Raw genomic sequence first — 19,750 nt, 5'->3', positions numbered from 1 at the left:
AGGCTGTTCTCCTAAGAAACTGTTTTCATGTCAGCTGTGCGGTAAAGTATTGTGTTCGAAAGCATCGTTGAAACGACATATCGCTGATAAACACGCAGAAAGACAGGAAGAGTATCGGTGCATCATTTGCGAGCGCGTCTATTGCTCTAGAAATTCCCTGATGACCCACATCTATACCTATCATAAATCCCGTCCGGGGGAAATGGAAATGAAGGATATTAAGTTCTTCTAATGCCAGCAGCGGCAGTCTCCCTTGCCCAATAATTGCCGCTTCGGAATACAGTTATAAGCAAAAACAGTTACGCAAAACCTTGAACATAAAAGCAAAACAAGAACTCTGTAATACAATCACAATAGAAGTAGACTACACTATTTGTACATAAGTGGCGATAACGTCATTTACTACTTCATCGACTATACTATCGGCCATGTGAAAAAGAGAAAGAGAGAGAAGGGTCCATCGCAAATACGCTCCACGCAAATGACGCAAAATGCAAGAACAAATACAGAAGCATAAGTGATAATCGTTCGCCAAGGTTAGACGATATTTTTAGCTTCGAATTCTAAAAATCCTTTTCTACACATAGTTTTCAAATGATATAAAAAAACTCCTGCTAGAGTCAAACGCTATTTCACTTGCATCAGGATATTTAACGATAAAATAGATAGATAAAGCAATATAAAAAAAATAATATTTGAACGCCATATTGAATTGAAGCATTTGACAATTTCCTGTCTTGAGTTTCTCTACTCCATTTACACCTATTGACTATTGGAATGGTATGATCCACATACCACTTACTTATAGTTACTATTTTCAGTAGATTTGGAAACATTTCATATTCAATTTATACACTACTATCTAATACATAGAATAAACACGTGAAATCTTATACACACAAATCCTAAACAGTAGAATAATCTGCTGCCACATGAGGAACATTTTTTTTCTGACAATTAAAACCAAGTGCACTAATTCGCATCGAGTAGTTTACTAGACCAGAATTAACACCAAGGGTGCCTAACCTCGATTACCAATTTTTTTGATAATCGATTTTATCACAGCCGCGCAGAGTCAGATATTCAAAATTTTGGTTACAAAAAAACGTAGAAATTCCAGGCTCTCTGTGTGTCCGTGAAATATGAACGCGAAAACAAAAACCTATTGTTACCTCTAAAGTTTTAACATGTTGATACCCATAGACGTTATACGATAAGCCTACTATGTTATGTGTTTATTTTTTGTGTTATGTGTTATGTGTTCATTTCGCATGTTTTTACTGTCTATTTTTGTAAACTCTCTATAACATTATGTGTGTTGTTAGTCGCGCAACGAAATCACTTCAAGAAACATGACGTTCAACTATTTAATTGTCTGAGAAATAAACATCATAGTAAATTCAAGGCATGCGCGTCTCACATGCTGTACAAATGGTAGGTATGAACCAGAGTTACATTGCAACAGAATTCGGAATCGGAGATGAAGTTTATCTATCTGTTTTACCGGAAGGCACCTATTTTTCTATCATCATTCATGACTTTGAACATTCTATACGCTTATTGGTAAATTACAAGGGTTATATCCAACTGAAGGGTAGATCAGCAGTAAAAAAACAATTCTCGAAAATACATTTAAACAATATGTTGCTTCCGCTAGATATGTAGCTTTGTGTTTGCTCTGTAATCTGTCATTTTGTACCCAGCCCGCGAAGGAATCGAATCGGAATCGAATACTCAGCAATATTTCGATGTGTATACCTGATAATCGAAGAATCCTTCCAAGAGCTCACGCAAATATATCTGAGTGCTCTTCCCATTTGTGTCCTCCGAGATTGTTCACATTTGCATGTATTCGCAGTGAATAATAATGAACAGAAACGATGACTGTTGCTTTGCCATTGTAGCGAGTGGAACATTACTTCAGATGGATGTTGCTTTTTGTTTTCGTTCAATTGTCTTCTAATGCTCGGTGATCACAGCATGTAAGTTGATTACTAGTTATTTACCCTTATTTTCTATTTCCACTTTTTTTTTCGTTCCTTTTTCACACCGATTATTTTGTTCAGTTCCGGTTTTTTTTATTAAAAAAATTTTGACTCCCATTACTCTCTAATTCCTTTAAGAAATCATAACAACTCTTATAGCAACTTTTACACTTAATTAGAACTTCTCGACGCTAGAGCCTTGGTAATACAATCTGATCCTATGTGTTTTCATCCCGGCAGGACAACAAGGTGCTGTGCAGGCAGCTTCTTCAACGCAACTGACACCGCTGCGTATGCCACCGCCTACCAGTGGCGGGATAAATGAACCCCAAGAATGTCCCTACTGTCGGAGAACTTTCTCCTGCTACTACTCACTGAAACGACACTTCCAGGATAAACACGAACAGTCCGACACGTTGTACGTTTGTGAATTCTGTCATCGGCGGTACCGAACGAAAAATTCCCTAACGACACACAAAAGTCTACAGCATCGCGGCTCCAGTGGAATGCTGAAGCGATTACTGAAAACATCGGCAATCAAAAATGTGCTCGGCGGAGGAGGGAGCGCCAACGGTAACTCAGGTATTCACAGTACCGGTCATCCGCGGCCACATCTGTTCGATTTCGCTGCGGAACTTGGCCAACCTCCACCAGGTATACAGTAAGAAGAAGACCTCCACCTCCTCCTGTTTGCTCTGCCCAAACAAATGCGAAATGCACAATATACGCAGCTAAGTCATTCATTTTAAGTGTATACAATATCGATAAGTAACTGACAAGATTGTCCATGTCTATAGTTGTCAAATCATACGCGATCAACGATCGTATACTACCAGCATATCTATGGTCTTCTCCCAGTTTTTATGTCTCGATATTTTTTTTTCTTCATTTTTGAGAAATGATTTCTATCAATATACCTGAGCAGTTGATGAAGTGTGAAATGACGAATGTGCAATATTAATTGATCAAATCAAAAATCGATTTTAAGTTGTAACTAAATTCAGTCCTAAGGATATGATTTTCTCATTATTTTCTCTTCTTATGTCCCGCGGTGAACTGACTGGATGATTTAACAGTCCTTCAATTGAACTTTGGTCTTGATGCCGTAACAAAATATTCGTCTTCGAAGTCGAAACTAATGAAGCAATGGTTAATGTTCCCAAACAGAATGTTTTTTTCTCTATTAATAAGCCCTCTGTAGCGGTTGTTATCGTAAACAAGTAACTTATGAAATGTCGAAGTCGCTATTAGATCAGTATAAAAAAAAGAAACCAACTACTGATAATATGTCGCTGGAATTGTATTTAAAAAATACAAAATGTTTCTCATATCTCATGTATTATTGCAGATGCATATCTAAATGGCAGGTAATGGATATGGCTGGGTTTCAACAAAAATCATTTATGTGTGCGAAGATATGTAGTTAGAATGTGGGCAACATGGTCTGTTGAACAGTTTTGATGGAGGACTAGACGACGGAACTCAACTGCTAGTAACATACGACGACTTCCAACATATAAACAGCTTAAACCCCTAAGACAAGACTAGACAATAGGAGGTCGATTTCTGACCAGTTTTTCGGACCATTGGTCATTTAATTCTAAATGGTTGCCAATAATATTTGAAAATACACTTCTACATACTGTACTCATGGTATGTGTTTTGTCTCTACACTTCGCTGACGATAGCACACTCAGATCGCAGCTTGCTCTGACTTTTCCGAAGGACCACGGCGCACATTCGCCGAGAAACAACTCAAAACAATGTTTTCACTCTCAGCGGCACACAGCAGCACCTGCAGAGAAATTCCAGCGACTAAACACACAATTAACCGCAAGAAAACACAACACCAGGCTGGCAAAAGGACTACAGAATCAAACACGTTCGTTGCTTATTTTTTTCCAAATTATATATTTTATTAAAGCACATATGACGTTAGCCTAACGGGACCGGGAGTTCAATATTTTGAAAATTTTTGTCTCACGACTATGTTAGTAATATGTAACCGATTACTCGCGGTTGGCTCGAGGTTGGTATTACAAGTGTTTTCGTAATTGGGATATTGCTGTCTCAAATGCTCTGTCCGTGGGCCCGACACGGGATACTTCCTATTGGGATGCAGCTGACCATTAATCAGCAACGCCCCCCTAGTCTGTACCCCATATCTAGCGTGGTGCGTCTTTCTCGACTCGAGGAATCCAGGATAGAATCATCACTAGCCGGCGCAATCATCAGCTCGTGTAGAGTTGTCATGAGTGGTACAACCTTTGGCTCTTGTTGAAACATCAGTGGACTGCACAACCTTCGACCTGTGTGTCTGTAAAGAGTATGCGTATGTACTGCCGCGACTAAGTAAAAGTGTATCGGTCGGATAGGAGGGATATGATACAGGGATACAACGGAGGAAACATCATTAAACGTTAACATTGGCGTTTCTGAGGAACAAGTATAGATGAAGCAGAAGATCAGGATCGCGGATACCTAAGATATCCTGGACGCGGATAACCGATTGTCTGCCTAGTGCCCTCAATGCTCTGGAAAGCTGAGAGCTGGCAGCATGGAACCGGATACACGACCAGACAACATGCTCGATGTCGTGGTAGCCATCGCCACAATCACAAAGATTGTTTGCTGCGAGCCCAATGCGATAGAGATGCGCGTTTAGATTGTAGTGATTGGACATAAGCCGAGATATCATGCGAATGAAATCACGACCTACATTCAATCCCTTGAACCATGCACTCGTCGAGACCTTAGGAATAATCGTGTGTAACCAACGACCGAACTCATCACCACTCCACCTGCGCTGCCAACTTACGAGTGTGTACTGACGAGGAATGTGGAAAAATTCATTATAAGCAATTTGCCTTTCAAAAAGTGTGCCTTCTAAAGCGTCCACCTTAGCTAGCGAGTCCGCTTTCTCATTCCCCGGAATCGAGCAATGAAAGGGAACCCATGCTAAGATAATCTTGAATAATTTTTCGACCAAAACACTCAATAGATGTCTTATTCTTGTTAGGAAATAAGATGAGCGTTTATCAACTTTCATTGAGCGGATTGCCTCTATTGAGCTGAGACTGTCTGAAAAAATAAAATAATGGCCGATGGGCAATGTTTCAATGATCCCTAGTGCGTAGTATATCGCACCCAGTTCAGCGACATACACGGAACAAGGATCTTTGAGTTTGAAAGAGGCACTGGAATTTTTCATTGAAGATGCCGCAGCCAGTGGACCCGTTTATGAATGAACCGTCAGTAAAGAACATTTTATCAGATCTAACTTTCCCATATTTTTCCGAAAATATAGACGGAATAACATTGGATCGTAAATGATCTTGGATTCCATGGACAGATCAAAATGTCTCATGGACAGATCAAAAATAACAGAGGAATTGCAAAAATATGGGAAACAAACTTGGTTGAGGGTGCACGTCCTGAGTAAGATACTCATGGTATAAAGACATAAAACTTGACTGAGGAGTCAGTTGAAGTAGATTTTCGAAGTTATCAATCACCAAAGGATTCATGATCTTACAACGGATGAGAAATCTGTAGGATAATTCTGTGAACCGAAGAGTAAGCGGGGGTACTCCTGCCAAGACTTCGAGACTCATCGTATGTGTCGAATGCAAACAGCCCATGGCTATACGCAAGCAACGATATTGTATTCTCTACAGCTTGAGAATATGAATCCTGGCAGCTGATCGAAAGCAAAAACTGCCATATTCTAACACTGATAATATCGTTGTTTTGTACAACCAAATGTGGTCTCCTGGATGAGCGCCCCACCATGTTCCGGTTATTGTTTGGAGAAAATTGATTTTTTGCTGGCATTTCTGTTTCAAATACGCAGGAGACAGGTACACTTAGAATCAAAATATACACCCAGGTATTTGAAAAACATCGAGTGCCTGATCGTTTTGCCGGATAGGTGAAGCTGGAATTGGGCGGGTTCGTGCTTCCTAGAAAAAACGAGCATTTCAGTTTTCTCCGTAGAAAATTCGATACCCAGCTTGAGGGCCCACGTGAACAGATTGTTCAGGGTATCTTGCAACGACTTTTGCTGAACGGCGGGATTAGTACCCGTGATGGAAATAACTCCATCGTCTGCAAGTGGTCTCAGCGTGCAGTCTCTAGTTAGACAATCATCCATATCATTGACGTAAAAACTGTACAAGAGAGGGCTCAGGTAGGAGCCTTACGGTAGGCCCATAAAACTGTAACGAGAAGATTTCGAGCTGCCATGAGAGAAAATCATGTGCTTTTCTGACAGTAAATTGTACAAGAAATTATTCAGAGTTGGTGAAAGTCCACGATTATGAAGCTTCTCTGAGAGAATTTCCATGGAAACTGAATCAAATGACCCTTTCATATCAAGGAAAATAGAAGCCATTTGTTCTTTACGAGCAAATGCAATTTGGATTTCAGAAGATAGCAGCGCGAGACAATCATTCGTCCCTTTACCCCGACGGAAGCCAAACTGCGTATTTGACAGCAAATTGTTCGTTTCTATCCACTTGTCTAAACGAAGTAGAATCATTTTCTCTAACAATTTACGAATACAGGATAACATTGCAATCGGCCTATACGAGTTGTGATCGCAAGCCGGCTTGTTGGGGTTTCGTATGGCTATCACTCTCACTTGTCTCCAGTCATGCGGGACAATATTCAGCTCCAGAAACTTGTTGAACAAGTTCAGCAAACGCTGTTTTGCCAAGTCGGGAAGATTCTTCAACAAGTTGAATTTAATCTTGTCCGACCCCGGAGCTGAATTGTTACATGAGAGAAGTGCAATTGAGAATTCCACCATCGAAAAATTCTCATAATCGCTTTGAAGCGGTATGTCGCGCACGATGTGTTGTGCAGGGACGGAATCAGGGCAAACTTTCCTTGCAAATTTTAAAATCCAACGGTCGGAGTATTCGTCACTTTCGTTTGTATGGTTCCAGCCACGCATTCTCCTAGCCGTATTCTAAAGAGTGCTCATAGCGGTCTCCCTTGACAAACCATTGACGAATTTCCGCCAATATCCACGCTTTTTTCTTTAAACAAACCTTTTAGTTTGACTTCTAGAGCTTGGTACTTTCGAAACAATTCCACTAATCCAGTTTTCCTGAATTTTTTGAAAGCGGATGATTTTTCAAGGTAGATCTTTGAACACTCCTTGTCCCACCAAAGTGATGGAGGACGACTTCGGAAAGTGGTAGCAGGAACACGTATCTTTTGAGCTTGAAGTGCGCTTTCGTAAATCAAACTCGATATATAGTTATACTCTTCGAGTGGAGGAAGTTCATGCATTGAAACAATTGCTTCAGATATTATTTCTGCAAATTTTCTCCAGTCAATGTTTTTCGTGAGGTCATACGCAATATCGACTGACTCACGAGAACCTGATTCATTGGCGATCGATACAATTATTGGCAGGTGATCACTACCGTGGGGATCTTGGATTACCTTTCACGTGCAATCCAGGGATAACGAAGAAGAGCAAAGTGATATGTCTAGCATGCTTGCCCGTGCAGGAGGGTTGGCTATTCTAGTTGCTTCCCCAGTATTCAAAACTGTCAATTTAAAGTTGTCGCACAGATCATAAATCAAAGTGGCACGGTTGTCATCGTAGAGTTAACCCCATGCTGTTCCATGGGAGTTGCGGTCACCTAAGATTAACCGCGGCTCCGGCAATGCCTCGATGATATCAAAAAACTGATGGCGACCAACCATAGTTCTTGGAGGAATATATATCTAGGCAATGCAGAGATCTTTGCCATTGATTTGTGTCTGGCAAGCGACAACTTCAATGCCTGTCATCGATGGGAGAGTGACTCTATAGAAGTAGTGACATTTTTTGATCCCCATTAGTAACCCACCAAACGAGTTATTTCGATCGAGGCGAATAATGTTGAAATCGTGTAAATTCAGCTCGTCGGTTGAAGAAAGCCATGTTTCACAGAGGGAAAATACATCACAGTTAGAACTATGAACTAAAAATTTAAATTGATCTAGTTTAGGGATGATGCTTCTGCAAATCCACTGTATCAAATCCTTGACCTCTTGCACTGAATCAGGCATCGAGGGAAATGAACGCTGCTAAAAAACCACTTTTTTTCAAAAATGTTCTCATAATCGTAAGCAAACATAATACTATGCTTTTAAGAGGGTCATTTATATTTAAAGCATTTAAAATGTTGTCCACCAGGTCATAAAGCGCAAGCAAGCCAGATTGTGGGTTGGGTGCTGATCCGGGAAGTGCTGAAGACCCCTGGTGCTTAGAAGAACCGCTTAAACCAGGAGGTACTTGCTTCGGTCTATTCTCAGCACTTTCGACCCTGCGATGTACCGGAACATCCTGCATTGGGAGCGTCAGCAACAGGCTCGTCGTTCTGCAGAATGGAGAAGGGATTGTCCTGAGTCGTTGGAACGGAATTCTTAAGCATTTCTGCATAAGTCCGCTTGGAACGTTCCTTGAAGGAACGCTTGATTTTTTCCCCTCGTTGTTTGTATACCGGGCATTGGATAAGATCATGAGGAGTCCCGCCACAATGAAGACACTTGGGTTCTTTCGCGCAAGGATTCTCATCATGGTTGTCTCCACAATCTGCGATCGGTGACTCACAACACAACGGAGGAAAAAACGTTGGTCGCCCTGTTGACCAGATTGGATTCCACTGCTACTGCTTCACTGGGATACTTCTTCAATGAAAGGCTGTTTTAAATGTTGATGCACTTATATTTTCGATGTTGCTAATCTAAAAGTCACAAACAGAATGAAGGAAAAAACTTAAAGCTACACTCGTCGCATGCTATGTGTGTATGTGATTACTAGAGATGGGCAAAACGGTTCACTTTAATGTGAACTAGTTCTCTTGAGCAGTTCACTCACTCTTTCGTAAATTAGAGGGATATGCCAAAGCAAGTATAAAAAAAGTGTGAGATGTTATGTAGGACTGTTCTTTTCATTCATAAAATGCTGTTAGCAATAATTATATGACCGAATTTTGTTAAAAATATCTTAGCAGAATAGAAAATCAAACTATGATTTTGAAATTTTGATTTAGTTTGAGCCGTGATTCATTCATTTCAGCACAACCTAGCGTTGCGCTGCTTTTCTTCACTGTTTTGCAATAACTGCTAAAGCAAGACTGTAAAAAAAACGCGAAAGACTTTCTCGAAATTATCGAGGACAATATGATATAATATAAAAACATTTCATATCAGCGACACAAATTTTTATTTACTGTTGAAAAAACTGTTTGAATCGATTCGCTTCCAACTGTATTGATTTGTGAGGTAGATTTGCATATCTTACTGAAATATTTACCCTCAACTCAAAAATATGAAATTAATACTTTATTTGATAAATAATCGAACAATCCAATTTAAAAAATATTGAAATATTGCGTTTTATTATGAAAACGACAATACCGATATCTTATTTTTGTTATTTCATGGGGATATCGTTTGTTTCCATTCGTTAATTTTAGGACTATTCACTTTGCAGCAGCATTTGTCTATCACTCGTTCGCTCGCCTTCCTCTTATACACCGATCACCATACACAGTTCGTTCTGAACTGTATGCACAGTTCAGTCAGCTATCAGTTCGTTCTGAACTGCATACACAGTTCCGCCAGCGGTCATCGTAAACAGTTCGTTCTGAACTGGTCCAGAACTGCATACACATTCATCGTTCACCGTACACAGTTCGTTCTGAACTGAACTGTATACACAGTTCAGCCAGCGGTCTTCGTACACAGTTCGTTCTGAACTGGGCAAGCAGTCTCTAATAACTAGAACTACAACATTGTCGAACTACGTTTATCTCTATCTATAAAGATAAGAAAGCTATATTTTGTATTTCATCGACAATTTTGGTTACCCTATTTTTGATAACATAAAAATGAGCATTCATATGTAATCATATGTAATGAGCGTGATCATACATGCTAATTTCCACTTGAATGCATCTCCTGGACCATTGTGTATTGTCTTATATTCCTTGGATCGGTGAGCGACCTCACCCCTCTTTCCATCCCATATTGCTGGAGTGATTGATCAGTAAACATCGGTGTGCACTCGCTTCAATGGTCGACTCGCTCGTTTCTTACGGCTACGAAACGGTGGCTTTAAGTGCTTACCCATAACGCACGCTTCGCACAGACCCAATGCATCCAGATATCTCAACCGCCTGTGCCTCAGGGCGTTTCTACCGATAACTTGCTGCACACTGTTCACTTCACGCATAACTCGAGAACAAAATGAGATAAGAACCCAACACATTAATTGAAGGTATAAAAGTATTCAGAATTAACATTTTTGGCATAATTATTCGACCATCTCTTCACGCAGAGCCAATCGTTAATCGCTGCAGCTTCTCGATAGAATTTTTTGACGATTGGTAATTCCAATAAGAACTGTGAATAATCCGATGGATTGGCAAATGGTCAATCATTTTCGGAGATGAAATCTGGTAGGTTTGTCGCTAGTCTCATCGTTCCAAACATATTCGCTACAATCTAGGCGTCAATAAACGATTCACACATCGATGTACGCACCAATTAGTTTATTCAATTCATTTCGATTGATGAACGCTTTTGTTTCCGAAGAGGATTGCGTTGCATGCCTTCATGAACAACATGAACAACATAGACAACATTGTGTAGCCGTACCAACCTCGGGCGTCCCTTTTGGGCATATCGCCCACATCAGATATTTCTTTGTACTGTTGAAGTGTACGGAACACGAATCAAAAAACAGTTTGAGCTGCTCGTAGAGGAGATGTGTCTAAAACGCGCCTGCCGCGCAATTTGACCCGCCTGATTTTCTCGTAAACCAGCAAGAATAGAAATGAAATGGATATAGGCAATCGTGCCAGTCAATGATAGAATCCTATCATGCAAGTTTTACATTTCAAAAAATAAGAAAAATAATTTTCTTTGGAAGTGATTTTCGATGTAGTTTTCTACATCATTTCTATAATGTTTTTGTTGCTTGAAACCGATTCAGAGGCGATAACTGTGGGTCATATTTATTGAGTCGACGGCGCCAGTGGTTGTATGGTTAGCGTAACAGCCTCACAATCCGATCGGCCTGGGTTCAATCCCAGCTGGCGTCGTTGGGATTTTCTGAGGCGAAAAATCTCTGGTTACGTCTTCCTTCGGAGCGGAAGTAAAAGAAGTTGGCCCGGCTCATGAATTGTTGAGTCTGATAGGTAGGAACAGGTGGAGTCGCCTCCCTGATGTCGGTGATTGGCACTAAAGTGGCGGAAATAGGCCGACGAAAAATAAGCGAAGATAAAAATAAATAAATAAATATTTATTGAGTCGAGTTCCCAGTGAATATCTCAGATGAAGAAAATTGTAAGAAAGGATTCTTTTCTTTCTTGATTTGATATTTTCCGTATCAGCTTACCATCGGGCAGTATGGCATACCCTCGATCGGGGCAATTTGCTCGCTTTCGGTCGTAAACATTCTCACGATAGAAAAAGCTTGTATGTGAAGGGATGCCAGATGATTTTTTCAAATATCTCTGAATGGCACGAATAAATGTTTTCAAATATAATCATAATGAGCAAAAAATGAGCAAACCATCACGATATTTCTTAATCATGTTAGATAAATCACACAAACAATTGTTTTCACATACTTTAAAATGACCTCAGTATGTTTTCACAAAATCAAATGTCTTGAAAACGAAAGCATGTCTTCACATCTGGCATCTATATTATGTGCTCAGAGAATGCAGGAAAACAAGAGCGCGGACTGGAGAATTAATGCACGAATACTGGGAGAACACGCTCACCGGAGGAGCGGTTTCTTCTCTTCGCTGGTGGGCATGAAGGGAATAGATTGATGGAATCTCTCATTCATAGAAGCTGTTTCTCTGAGCTTTATAGTATCTGAGAGAAACAAACACTCAACGATTACAGATGACGAGGATTAACTAATATATGTACTGACGTAGTTGTTACTTTAAATTTTAAGAGCACGGTCAAGATAAATCCATTCTCGCTTAGGGGGTGCGTATTACGCACTTCTCCTATAGATCTTTTTTGACGTTTTCTCGCACTTGAATAACGTGACAATTGCCACACGCTTCTAGTACAGACCGAACTTTATCGTTGCTAGGAAACCGAACAAGTACTAATGGGGCCACGAAACTTAGTGAAAGTGAAGGGGAACATCGAACTACATGACTGCAATGTTACTACTTTTCTTCGCACCAAATTTCTCTGCTGACAGAATTATGGCTATACTTGATAATGTGAATACGTTATCACGAATCATTTTGACGTTCTTTCATTCATCAAAAAGTTTGTACAATATTGTTTTGTGTTTGTTTCAATATAGAATATCCTTAAATACAAACATACTCCAACACCATTTCGATTTCACTCGAACTATTTTTCTAGAGCCATTTTATCTAAATCAGCTTGAATATAATAGATAGTCACTGATAGTGACTGACTATCAGTGATTCTGTTCCTTGACTTTGATTTCACTTCTTTCATAACTGAAACATTTGCTAACAAATATTTGTGGATTCAAACAAAGCAGTAATTAAATGAGCATGTTTTATGAATTATGGAAATCGCGCTTCTGGAACAAATCTGGAGTACAAATCCAGGACATCATGGTTTCCAAATTTGTCACGAAACTCTAAATAACTCTGCGTTTCAATGAGTTCCATATGCATGTTTCCAGTGTATTTTCACACATTCTCGAATCCTACATCCATAGGAAAAAGGCAAGCCAATTCCTCGGTAACTTCGAAATCCTTCTAGCATCTATTATCACTGAATAAAATACATAGTCGGCAGCTCGTTCTTTCAAACTTTAAAACAAAGAATTTTCGCTTCTAACTCAGCTAATTTTCCAGCACAGGATGTGGCAACTAACTTGTCCATTTTGACGCATGTTTGGATTCATATTTTCGTTCCAAATTGAACATTCAAAACAGCAGCAGATTCATTACAAATCAAATAAACAATGATTTATGCACGTAAAAAAGGATATCCCAGACAATTTTCCCTGGAATACACGTCCTTCGTCAGCAAGTTTTCTTTTTTTACTAGTGCAGCGATAAAAAAGCGATTACCAATAGACACTGAAATGATGAATGAACTCGACTGCCCTCTAATGGCGGGAGCACAGCAAAATCGAATGAATTTTCTCCCAAACTTTCTCTCTCTCTCATGAATTCACGCGTACATACATCCCGTTCTCTCTCATAAGGATCTTGAAAAAAGTTTCCAGCCGTTAAGCCTGGTTTATACGTTGTCAGTTACTCGGTTGCGAGTAAACGACAAACGATCCAAAGAACTACGAACGGGTGTTAGAGTGGCGAGTCACGATGGGTAAAATCGGAATCATGTGTTGTTTCCGTTTTTAACGGGTTCTATTTAGCTGGATTGTTTGGTTTTTGCTGTGAAATATGATCAAAAACAGGATAGTGAGTGAGAGGTGTTTCTGGGGCGAGTGTTGGTGCATTTTCGTGTGTTTCATTCGATAGACGAGACCCATTTGATAACGTGTGTACACTGTATCGTGTGTAAGTAATGTGTGAGTAGGATGCGCATAATTTCAAACTTTGAGTATGCACCGTCTCATGTGTAAGCGTAGTGTAATTATCACCATAGCAACGTTATTCTTATGACCAGTGCTTCAGTACTGGAAGTATTCGATACGTGTCAGTCATCGTGTAGTAGTTCAGTAGTTCAAGTAGTTCAAAGCAAAGAACAACACACGCGAAATATATGTGACCCCCCAAAAAGCTGCGTTCCTATCATAAAACTTACGTCGGAGATACTTTCATTTGGAAGGAGTGTGCCTGTTTTGAGAAAATCGATATGCAGATCAAAACTTTGGACAACTGAAATAGCATTAAAGATTCAATCCCAATGATAAAATAAACATAGAAGTGTAATAATCTGAGTGGTTGCCAGAAGTGCTATAGTATTCATACACGATTTGCGTAGTGTTGTTATCACAGCACTTCATTATAAGTGTATTCAGGGTTGTATACGGAAGTACTCGTTTCTTTTTATGAGTTTCGGGCGCGTTTGTGTACATTGGTGGATGTGGTTGTATGGGCAAGTGCTCTGAATCAATTCAAAGCAGGGATATTAAAAATACGAGGGCATTTGGCAAATCAAATTCAGCAATGTTGCGATCATTGCTTTAGGTTACGATTTCAGGTTACGCTTTGATATCATTGATATCGAATTAGAATGCATTCGGTTCGTTAAATTGTTGAGATTTAGCATTTAGGGAGTCACATCACTTACCGCAGTGAATCCTGATTCATACCTCTTCCCACTAACAACCATCCCTCCCATGATATTCGCTAGGGAACCACGCTATAGAGGCGACCCTTCTGGCCTTCGGGCGGCGAATATCATACTAACATTCCTTCCCTTCCCCTGGTGACTGTAAGGACGTGGCCGGCGTCGTTATTGACCATTTAAAGCTCGAATCACCGAAAATTGCACAACGAGAATGATTTGCTAGTCCCAAGGGTCATTCTGTGTGTTCTTTGTGCAATTTGGTTGATTCAGGTCAATCACGGAGAGCAACTACGAATTGTACAGTCTACCCAAGCTCAAGCTCAACGATCCAAAGAACTACGAACGTACCCATACCATGAAATTTGACAATTCATTTGCTCATCTCTGCTCGGTAACAAAGGCAAATGCACCCTTTTCGGCATTATTTCCACTTCCTGTTGATCGGAGGCCCGTTCTAGAATACTTTTTTCTGTCCTCCAAAAACGCCTCAAGTCAAACTTCCTCCTGGGCTTCCAGCTACTGAATCTATCTGAATCTATGTGCACTCTGCAGTCATTTGTCCGGTGTCCTGGTTTTTAACATCTCCAGCATTTCCCCAAAAAATTCCGATTTATGCTCATGAATGCTGCAGACTTGTTTTTATTCTGCTCTGCAGTGTCCCGTTCCTTTCGTTTTATCTCTTCCGCCAACAATCTCGCCTTCACTTTATTGAGACGACTATATCTTCTAACGTTTCGAGAGGCGTAACAACATTGTCATACGACTGAGGTAGAGATGACTTACAGATTCACCCTCACGTACCTTACCCTCCAGCTGCTCGCAACTCATTAATTATTGCATTGAATGTCGTCAAATGACGTTCCATGGAATCCTCCTCGGCATACTACAGGCACAATAGACGTTTTTGCAGCAACATTTCGGTAACTACACCCTTTTTCTCAAATGAGAATTTTCCCAGCATTTTACGATTGTGTTCCGAGCCTTCGTATCCATTCCGCAGATCGCAGATCGTCCGCTGTCGGTTCCTTCTCCATGAAAACCGACAGATTCTTCTCAGCAAGCAACAGCACGATCCGAAATTCCCAGCTCGCGGAACCCTTTCCGTCAAATTGTGGATATGTTACTTTATCACCTTCCATATCGTGTCCGGACCCATAACCTGAACGTTCTGAACGTTCTGAACGTTTTGTTTTTGACAACAGAATAAAGAACATATCGAAAAGACATGAGTCAGTTCAAACAACACTTGTTCATAGATTTGAATACAGATAACGTTCTCTATATATTCAACAAGTTGGAAATTTTTCTTCCACAGTATTTACGTTCAAAAACTTACACTTCAAGTGTAACGCTCTCGTTTTCGAAACTTTGAACTTACACCCCGGTACAGAAACGTCAAAATATTTTCTTGATCTGGAACACACAAAACAACACAAAATCCTACTGAAAGTTCTAGGCGTTAAATCAAACCGTCCTCAAATGCACAAAGTAATGAAAAGTCCAGTTGTATCCATTTATCTGTCATCCTCTTCTGTCGACGGTTTCAAACATGATTGTATGAGAAACATGGTGCCACGACACAAAGTACAAAACACAAAATCAAATAAACATGTTTTAAAAGGCAAGGCACACTTGATAAAAAAATAGGCACATAATGCTGCTTTCGAAATTATTTCTATGAATAGCAACATATCGTATTGAATTGACATAATCATTTGCTTTACCCATCGTACATTGAAAAGGACACGAAATGGGTTACTCAGTTACTAGGACGATATATATCGTAACGTATGGCGGGAATCTTCGACGAGTATACAAATTACAAACAGAATGAAAATAAAACAAACGCTAAGATAAACCTCAATGACACACCAATTTAATTATCAGTGGCTTTCCCCAAATTGTGGAGTGCAAATGCCGACCTCTTCGTGTATCTTCTCAATGTTTCCACTATGCTGTCGAGATGAAATGTGACCGAAAAAAAAACATAACAAGTGGATACAAACGCAATATTTATTCATCAGCAACTAGTTCCCTTCAAGCTACTGTTTAAAAGATTACAAGAAAGAAACAAAGGGAAAATAATTTGATAGCCTAAATGTTTAGCGCTCTAGAAAGGTACATATCTCAATATCGCTGTTTTCAGTCCGGCCATTTGTGAGGATCAACGGAAAGGGAATTTTCCCGTAAGTTCAAATACTTAAATGGTACATTTATCAAGTGTCGAATGTGTCACGACTGAGCAGAACAGAATTCTTGCATCCGTGTGCAACATATCATTTACTTAGTTATCCGACACACATTCATATGCTGGTTCTCTGGTTGAAATCACAGAATGACATTCTAATTTTCAATCAATTCAGATACACGTTTTAAATTTAAGAATTCTTAAAAGAAATGGAACTGTGATTTGTAAATTTTAACAAGAAGGATAATTTTTAATATTACTTATTTTGTCTATCCCGTCTTGTAGATGAAAATAATAGAAAGAAAGAGAAACTATAAAATTATTAAACTGAAAAGAACTGATTAGATCATTATTAACTAAATTTTTAGAAAGTGAAAAGATGTGTAGGAAACTCTTAAAAATCTGAGATACTAAAAGTGATTTCGGCTGCCAAAGATAACTACTTTTCGTTTAAAAATGGATCGTCACACATAGGCCCTTTCGTTTGAAACTAGATAAACACTGCACACAGAGCCAGATGAAAACCATTCAAAGGGGAATTTACAAACTATAAGCAAAACTACTGAACACAGAATGTGCCATTTACATAAATATCTTACAAACAGCAAACTTCCGAACTGTACAATTAGGAGTTTTTCCTATTATTACGTGGTAACTTATTTGGACAATTGTCGTGGCGCTCCAGTACAATCCAGTTAATCCCATCCGTGTTTGTCTAACAACCAATTGTTGACGGCCAAGTTGATGATGGCGAGGATAATGATGTGCCAAATAGTAGAATTACGTTCCGCCCGAGCGACACGACAGTCATTCAAATTCACCCCCAGAGCATACTCGTTTATCAACAGAGGTTGCAACGTGTGTGTGCAAGCATCCAATAATAGTCCGCTACAAAAAGAAAAAAATTGTCAATAAATGATCTAATATGCGAGAAAATCAGACATCATCAAAATTATAGGAAAATATCTTTCAAAACATATCTCGGCTCAACTTTTACATTTTTACAAGAGAATCATATTTTAATAAACGGAAAAAATGAAATTTAAATAAAACTCAGTATTATAACTTTTAAACTAATGTTTTACACTTGACAGGATTTGAAATAACAAATAATACAAGTTTAAATATAATGTGTCATTTAATTTAATGAATAGAACTAAGCAAAAATACGAATTTATAAATGTAAAAATAATTAAGAAAAGGAAAGTAATTATTTAAAGACACATATGCTGATAGTTTGTAGTTCTGTAAGACTTTGTTAATTCTAAAAGTTATATATGTAGATAATAACACGAAACGATACGAATCATTACGATAAAAAAAACCGCGGTATCAAAGAACCGCCATCACATCCGTACACTAGCTCAATATTGTTTCTACAACTGAGAAAAATTATATTTGGTCGTCAGTTTGCCACCAGTTGCAGACAAAATATTTGTACGAAGATGGAACAAACTGGGTATGGGTATCAATGACCGCTCCCTACCGGAGGATACGTCGGTTCAGGAAGCCATTGTGTGATTCTCTTTGTGTAACCAGTTTAAATGCGTTCAATGTGTCACAACCAACGGGAGAGATTCATACAGTTAAGTATAGAAATAAGAGTGAGACGAATTGAAGGTTTATTTGTAATGCAGCAATCTAATTTTAAGGTCATTGTACTATAAACATTACGAATAATTTGGAACACAACACATGGATAACGCTAGGAAAAAAAAGTAAACTATTCATCAAACACATTAACAAAGTGTATTTCCATCTTTTTTAAGGATTTTAGTTCAAAACTAATTTGAAAACGGGTTATCGAATCAAATACATTACCGTTGCCAAGCAACAGCACAATCTGCATTGAGCAAAAAATCACTTATTTCGACCAGTTTTTTTCAAACCTTCACACCATCATCAGGAAGTAATTGCTTGCCATATTACCACTCAGTGTCAATCATATTGATTTGCAAATTTTCAAGTTAAGACAGAAGTGAACCGAATCGAGATCGTTTAAAACATACACACTAACCAAATATGATCGAATGCAACAAATAATATCACAAACAAAGCTGCAAAATTTAGACGAATTATCAGTTCAAATGCAACCGAGCTGCCTTTCAGACAGTACAAGAAATACAGAGAAATAATAGAAGAAAAAAATATTTTAAAAAAGCAAAACGAACATTTAAACATGTCATAGATATTATAACTCACATTGTCTGATTTAGGTAATGAAATTTTCCATTAATCTTAAAACGGTGGATGAAAATAGAATTTTAACAAACATGACGATATACCTCAGGTTTTAGAATGCAAACAAAACAAAATTTTAGCAAACAAAACCATTTTACAGTGAAACAAATCTAAATATATAGCAAGCAGGCTTGTGAAATCAAAAAACAGTACACTTATCAAATCTGCCGATAGCGTGAAATAGGTAAAATAAAATCAACACATCACTAAACATCAGCATAAAAGATCTCACACAGCGAGCACAGCGAGACAGTGTATTGTACAGAATAATTTTACGTTGCGTTCGACAAACAAACATACAAACAAAAGACTGCAAAACTGCAGCACAACAAACTCTGTTCCACATCCGAATCGCTCGAAATAGAGAAGGAAACCCCATTTATTTGTGTACTAATTGTAAACAGGTTCACTGAAAACTAGGTTGAGGACTCGATCGCAATAGAACATTATCAGAATGTTCCAAATTAACTCGTGAAATCAATACAACAACACCTTCACATTTTTTCATAGAATTTGAACGGGAAACACACACACATGTTTTAATGCAAACAAATAAGTATGTAGGTCATTCAACAAATCAAATTGTAAACATGAAATTAATTTTTTTATCAGATAATGTTTAATTATCATGTAATTATTATCAATGTAAGAAAAAACAATAATTACTCAATAAAATCTAATTCTACAAACTTGTTTTGATGAGTAGCAACAATATTTTTATTATTATTTCTGTATTGTTATATTCGTATTTCAGTAGATCCTCGACCGAGCGAGGGACCGACAATTAAGTTTTGACTCCCAACGAAAAGTTCACTGTCTGTCCGCAGGGATGGATCAAGTACCGATACGGAGCCTTTCGTCTCACATGCTGTTGGCACAGCCGACAAGACTTCGGACCACCGTTTAGTTTAGCACCGAGGTTATTTTAAATTGCTTTTAAGCTGTAATTTTTATTTGGTTTTAATATAATTCATTTTTATCCAAAATATATATTTTATTAAGGCTCATATGGCGTAAGCCTAACGGGGCCGGGAGTTCAATATTTTGACAATGT

The 19,750-nt window shown here is 38.7% G+C and overlaps 1 protein-coding gene across 2 annotated transcripts in view; it reads left to right on the top strand.

Annotated features, from left to right (window-relative positions):
* Nucleotides 1-19,385, top strand: part of LOC129762981 (broad-complex core protein isoforms 1/2/3/4/5) — a 187,680-nt gene extending 168,295 nt beyond the window's left edge. The window contains exons 8-9 of one of the 2 annotated variants that reach the window (XR_008740768.1): nt 3-536; nt 1,905-1,952. Coding sequence is in view for 1 of the 2 variants with exons in the window: in XM_055761628.1 (XP_055617603.1) it covers nt 2,226-2,650 (425 nt within the window). In the remaining variant the exon portion in view is untranslated. Of the gene's footprint in view, nt 1-2; nt 537-1,904; nt 1,953-2,225 lie in introns of those variants that run through there. The other variant, XM_055761628.1, reaches the window with a different exon arrangement.
* Nucleotides 19,386-19,750: the final 365 nt, after the last annotated feature.

This window comes from Toxorhynchites rutilus, chromosome 1 (assembly GCF_029784135.1).
Source record: "Toxorhynchites rutilus septentrionalis strain SRP chromosome 1, ASM2978413v1, whole genome shotgun sequence".
Lineage (NCBI taxonomy): Eukaryota > Metazoa > Arthropoda > Insecta > Diptera > Culicidae > Toxorhynchites > Toxorhynchites rutilus.
The sequence above is the reverse complement of the archived record's forward strand: the minus strand, read 5'-3'. Positions and strand labels throughout refer to the sequence as shown.